The following is a 5,107-nucleotide window of genomic DNA, read 5'->3' as shown; positions in this document are numbered from 1 at the left end:
GTTGTTGTTGTTGCGCGTCCAGGCGGCTTCGTGCGAGCTCGGCCTGATCTACACATGCATATCTAGCCCGAAACCTTGTTTGCGACTCCCCAGGAGGGATGCAGACTCTCGTATATCCGCGTGCCTGCCTCTCTCGTATCTACAGTGAAGAGCTGAAGATGAGATGCAAAATATTCAAGTGGTGATAAAGGAGAAGTTGAGGGTGAGTAAGTATGTAGGCCACGAGACCCTGGTAAACTTTTGACTGACCGGAACTCAATAAAACATGATAAGAGGGAACTCTGGACGTGGTGGATAAGGCCATGTCTGATGACGCTACTTCCTGGACGTGCGTGTGTGCGTGTGCGTACGTGGGTATTTATTTACACTCTATTGGTGCGCTGTAGATACAAGACAAAAAAAATAAAATAAGCCATGTTCCAATGCAGACGCCAAAAACACCAGTGCGAGAGGGAGTCCCCGATGGAGGGAAGGAATACTGAAAAACAAAAAAAGACTGAAAAAAAAAAAAAAAAAAAAGAACATATCATGGCTCCAGGTGTGACCACTCGGGGATGGCCTTGATCTGCTGCCACATGAACTTCTCGAGCTTGTTGGCCGACTTTGCGTAGGGGGTGCTCTCGTTGTTGTACTTGCGGCAGTTGTTGAAGATGAGCTTGGCGTCGCGTATAAAGTCCTCCGGGGTCGGGTACTGGTCCACCTCGAGCTTGGTCTCCATGGTGCTCAGGTCCATGGGCTCCTTGATGACGTCGTAGTAGTCGGCCACGTCGTCCTTGCTGACGGGCACGAGGAAGGGCCAGGCGCTCTGGTGGTTCTGCAGGTCGTTGAGCAGGTGCAGGAGCTGGTTGTAGTTTGGGCCGTGGCGGGGCTGGCGCGCGAGCTCGTCCATGTCGGGCGACCAGCCGCTCGCGCGGATGGCGTCGATGGAGAGCGGGTCGATGGGCGTGACGCCGGCGCCGGCGCCGGCGGTGCGCCACTGGCGCGGGGGTTGATGGACGATGTGGGACTTTGAGTAGGCGCGTATCTTTGCGTGGACGCACTCCTTCTGCTTAAGAAGCATGCGGCCCATTTCGAGGTAGCGGATGCGCGGCAGCATGCTGCACTGCATGATGGTGCCGCCCTCGTAGTCCTTGATGTAGCCCATCCAGACGGAGCGGGGCAGCGTAATCTCCTTTGTGAAGCCCTGTTTTTTGAAGTAGCCGATGGCGTAGTTGTCGGCGTAGGTCAGAAAGTGCATCACGTCCGACGTGGCCTTGACGTAGTCCTTGAGGTGCGACATGAGGTGGGCGCCGTAGCCCTTGACCTGCTGGTCCGACGAGATGGCGCAAAAGACGATCTCGGCGAACTGGCGCCCCTTGAAGGGCCGGTACGTGATGCCGCCCACCACCTCGAGCGGCTTCTTGACGATGGCGATGGAGAGGTGGGTGCGGTCGTAGACGAGGCGGGCGATGTAGTCCTTTGGCATCTTTGGTAGCTGCTTCTGGAAGATGCACTTGAGGCCCGTCAGGATGATGAGGCTCTCGCGCTCATTGTCGTTGTTGACCACGCGGAACTCGATCTCGCCGTTGCGCTCCTCGATCACCGCCGGCTTTTCGGGGAAGGGGATGCGCGCCGGGGCGGCGGCAGTAGCAGTAGCAGCCGCCGTTGCCGCGGGGGCAGCAGGGGCCGGGGTCGGGGTCGGGGCAGAGGGCGGTGGGTCGGTCTCGGGCGGCTCCGTCGACTGGCTGTGCTTAGCGCGCTTGGACGTCGCCGGGGAGTCGGGCTCCTCGGAGGCTTTGCGCTTCCCATTTCCGTTGGGGCCTGCGCGAGGTGGTGCGCGATGGGGGCATTGGTTAGCATGTTCTGCCCCGTCGCAAAGGATGCGACGCGACGCGGCGCCTCGCATGTCGCAGCTATGGAGAAGGGAGATGGCGCGGGCTTACCGTCGTCCTTCATATTGACCTGCAGGATAAAAGGAGACGGGTAAATAAACGGTGCTTGCTAACTGCGCGCTCCGGTGGAAGCCGCGCGCTCCGGCCGGCGTACGATGTGCTGGGCCGGGCCAACAGGGTACGGAGGGGGGTGTTCTGGGCGGCCGATGCGGATGCACGTGATTGCGCCCAAGGGACGACGCGGAGATGTGGGGGCGCTCTGGGGAGAATATGTACTGTGGGTCGGATGGGGCGGCTGGGCGGGTGCTGGCAGGGGAAGCCACGGTTGCTTATCGTGTCCTTGCTTGGCTCGTTGAGGTTGGTCCCCAATTTGCGAGTGAGTTCGAGAGAAGCACACAACCACCGACAGCCTAAGACCCAGCCTGCAACCCCGTCCCCGTCGACGCCCCTCGTTTCTCATGGATCCATCACTCACGTCGGCCTGGCAGGCCTCGGCCAACGACCTGTTTGTCCCAGCCATCTCCAAGGGAAACCAGTCCCTTCTCGCCTTCTTCCTGCTCGCCCTTGCCGTCACCTCGACCGGCGTGTTTGCTATGAGTAAGACCCTCTGTGCCCGGCTGGAGCTCTGCAAGCAATACGCAATGCAGTCTGTGTTAACCTGTGATAGACCGCTCCTTCGTCAACATCTTCCTCTTGGGCGTCCCTGCGTCGCTGGCACTGGGGTAAGATGTGTCCTCGCTGGCTGCCCGTCCAACTGATTTGTTCTAACACGCGTACGCACCGCGCAGCTTCGGTTTGGTTTATCTGTTTTGCGCGGTTGGGGTCTACGTTTAAAGGAAGTAGATGTTGAGGATGGATGGATACCCATGGATTTGATGGTGATGGATGGTATGTTTCCTCGGCACGTGGACTTGTAGCCTCTCGGGCAGCGGGCTAACCAGAGCTGGTGCTTTCCAACAGCAATTTCTTGACATTATGCGAGTTCAAGGAGCATCTGAGAAAAGAGTTCACAAAATAATATAAAATAAAGGATAAGGGAATAGACTTGTACGATGCGGCGCAGCAGCAACATGCCACTGAACTCTGAGAAACAGGTAGAGGAAGATGTGGGGCAGCGTGAATTCCAGGTGGAGTTGCTTCCTCTCAACTGCTTCAACTGACAATTAACTGAGCTCATCTCCAAAATCCAACACTGGCCGCTCACTTGAGCCATCAAGGGAAAGTTAGCTAAACTGATCCATAAAGAGAGAGACGATACACGCCAACGCACGCCTTGAGCGTCGCAGCTCCAAGCCTGCCCACCATGACCGCAAACACGCTGGGAACGGCACCGCCGGCGCCTGTATTCAGGGCAGTGACAAGCTCCACCAGGCCTCTCTACCAGCTGCTCAGGACCATCAGCTTCACCAACAAGGTGCACGTCGAGATCACGGGCGAGGGCATCAGGTTCATGGCCGAGCACGCACGCGTCATGCAGGGCGTGGCATCGCTGAACAAGGCCCTCTTCAGCACCTACGCCCTCAACCTGCTGGCGCCAGAGGACGACGACGACGACGACGAGGCCAGGGCGCCGCTCCCTCCCAGCTTCCAGATCTCGCTGCCGGCGCTGATGGAGACGCTGCAGCTCTTCGGCACGGCCGACGCGGCGGCGCGGCAGGCCAAGGCCGACACGGACCCGTACCGCAGCAACCTGCGCAACTACCGGCCCGACGCCTTCATGCACCAGAACCTCGGCGTGGCCGGCACGTGCTGCCTGTCGTACCAGGACGAGGGGGCACCCTTCAGCGTGGCCATGGACGAGGCCGGCGTCAGCACCACTTGCAACATCGTCACGTACCTGCCCGAGGCTCCCGACGAGATCCCCTTTGACCGCGACGACCTGTCCTTCAAGATCATCATGCAGAGCCGCTGGCTGCTCGACGCGCTCGCCGAGCTGGCGCCCAACTCGCCCACGCGCCTGACGGTGGCCGCCTCGCGCCGCGACCCCTACCTGCGCCTGACGGGCAACGGCCCGCTCGGCAGCTCGGCCGTCGACTTTGCGCGCGGCCGCGACCTGCTCGAGACCCATTCGGTGCGCGAGCGCTGGCGCCAGAGCTTCAAGTTCGACGTGGTCAAGTCGGCGAGCGAGGCCATGCGCATCTCGAGCAAGGTCAGCCTACGCGGCGACGGCCAGGGCGTGCTGAGCTTCCAGTTCATGGTCGAGGTCGAGGGCGGCGGCATGCAGTGGCTTGACTTTCGCTTCGTGCCGTACCTGACGCGCGACGAAGATGGGGATGACGACGACGACGACGACGACGGCAGCGACGGTGAGGATGACGAGGGCGAGGGTGACGGCGCTGGTGGGGACCGAGACGAGGGCCAAGGCAGGTAGTGAGGAGAGAAGAGAAGAAGAAAAAAATAGCCACTTGCGTTCGATGCATACCTCTACCAGGTTATCCTTTGATGACTACCTACCTATTCTTGGCACACGCTTGCTGGTCAGATTGTGTGCTGGCCATGTATGTCCCCCCTCCCCCCCACGTTGATTCCAACCCTATGAGCTCCTCTTCTCCAGAGCCACCCCCGACCAACATCCTACAGCATCTACCTAAAACAAGAAAAAGAAAATGCCGGGTGCCGCTCTTGTGCAGCACAGAGACTCTGACCAACAGGCCGGTCAGCAAGGGGGACGGGGATGCACCCATGGCGACCTTGCGAGCCGTGACTCTGAGGTCTCACGAACTCTGCCGACAGCTCCCCAGTCGCGAATTGACGAATGGGAAGCTTTCATGTTTCCTTTTGTGCAACATTTCTCGGATTTTGCGGGGGAGAAAGGGGGTGGGGGGGGTGGTGGTGAATAGGAGAACGAAGTTACGTGCGAGAGACGCAGAGTGTGTGCATGCGTGGATCGGGACTGACTGGAATATAAATGGGGGCAATATATTGCTCCGTGCTATTTCGGTGAGACGTGCAGCAGCAAAGACAGCGCCCGCGCCGCACAAGTGGGCTGGGCTGGGATGGGCTGGGATGGAGCTTTCTTGCTGACGGAGGGGGGGGATCCTAAGGAGAGAAGAGAGTTCAGGGCTAGTCCGGAATGGGCGGGCCAGTGCGATGGCAAAAAAAAAAAAGCCATGCATGGGATCGTGCTAGGCCCACCTGTCGTCTTACCTACTTGCCTGCCACCAACTGAAAAAAAAAAATCCGAACCGCAAAAAAGGGGCTCCCATTTCAAAGTCAATTAAGACCACCAAAAAAAA

General features: G+C 59.1%; 3 protein-coding genes across 3 annotated transcripts; 2 read left to right on the top strand and 1 right to left on the bottom strand.

Moving 5' to 3' along the window:
• Window positions 1-445: 445 nt before the first annotated feature.
• Window positions 446-2,049, bottom strand: GGTG_14233 (histone acetyltransferase GCN5). Its single transcript, XM_009232160.1, has 2 exons — window positions 1,923-2,049; window positions 446-1,800 (listed from the first exon to the last, which is right to left on the bottom strand). Exons 1-2 carry the CDS (start codon window positions 1,933-1,935, stop codon window positions 527-529), a joined length of 1,287 nt encoding a protein of 428 aa, XP_009230424.1. The 5' UTR covers window positions 1,936-2,049; the 3' UTR covers window positions 446-526.
• A 280-nt stretch (window positions 2,050-2,329) lies between these two features.
• On the top strand, window positions 2,330-2,705 carry GGTG_14232 (hypothetical protein; the record flags this gene model as incomplete). The annotated part of the gene is made up of 3 exons (XM_009232159.1): window positions 2,330-2,468; window positions 2,539-2,593; window positions 2,660-2,705. 3 exons carry the CDS (start codon window positions 2,330-2,332, stop codon window positions 2,703-2,705), a joined length of 240 nt encoding a protein of 79 aa, XP_009230423.1.
• Window positions 2,706-2,984: 279 nt separating this feature from the next.
• GGTG_14231 (hypothetical protein) lies at window positions 2,985-4,600 on the top strand. The gene has a single exon (XM_009232158.1). It carries the CDS (start codon window positions 3,175-3,177, stop codon window positions 4,240-4,242), a length of 1,068 nt encoding a protein of 355 aa, XP_009230422.1. The 5' UTR covers window positions 2,985-3,174; the 3' UTR covers window positions 4,243-4,600.
• Window positions 4,601-5,107: the final 507 nt, after the last annotated feature.

Source organism: Gaeumannomyces tritici (genome assembly GCF_000145635.1).
Source record: "Gaeumannomyces tritici R3-111a-1 unplaced genomic scaffold supercont2.189, whole genome shotgun sequence".
Lineage (NCBI taxonomy): Eukaryota > Fungi > Ascomycota > Sordariomycetes > Magnaporthales > Magnaporthaceae > Gaeumannomyces > Gaeumannomyces tritici.
The sequence above is the reverse complement of the archived record's forward strand: the minus strand, read 5'-3'. Positions and strand labels throughout refer to the sequence as shown.

What these genes read in the sequence shown, in the direction of transcription:
- GGTG_14231 (XM_009232158.1), top strand. Translation starts at nt 3,175, where the DNA reads ATGACCGCAAACACGCTGGGAACGGCACCGCCGGCGCCTGTATTCAGG.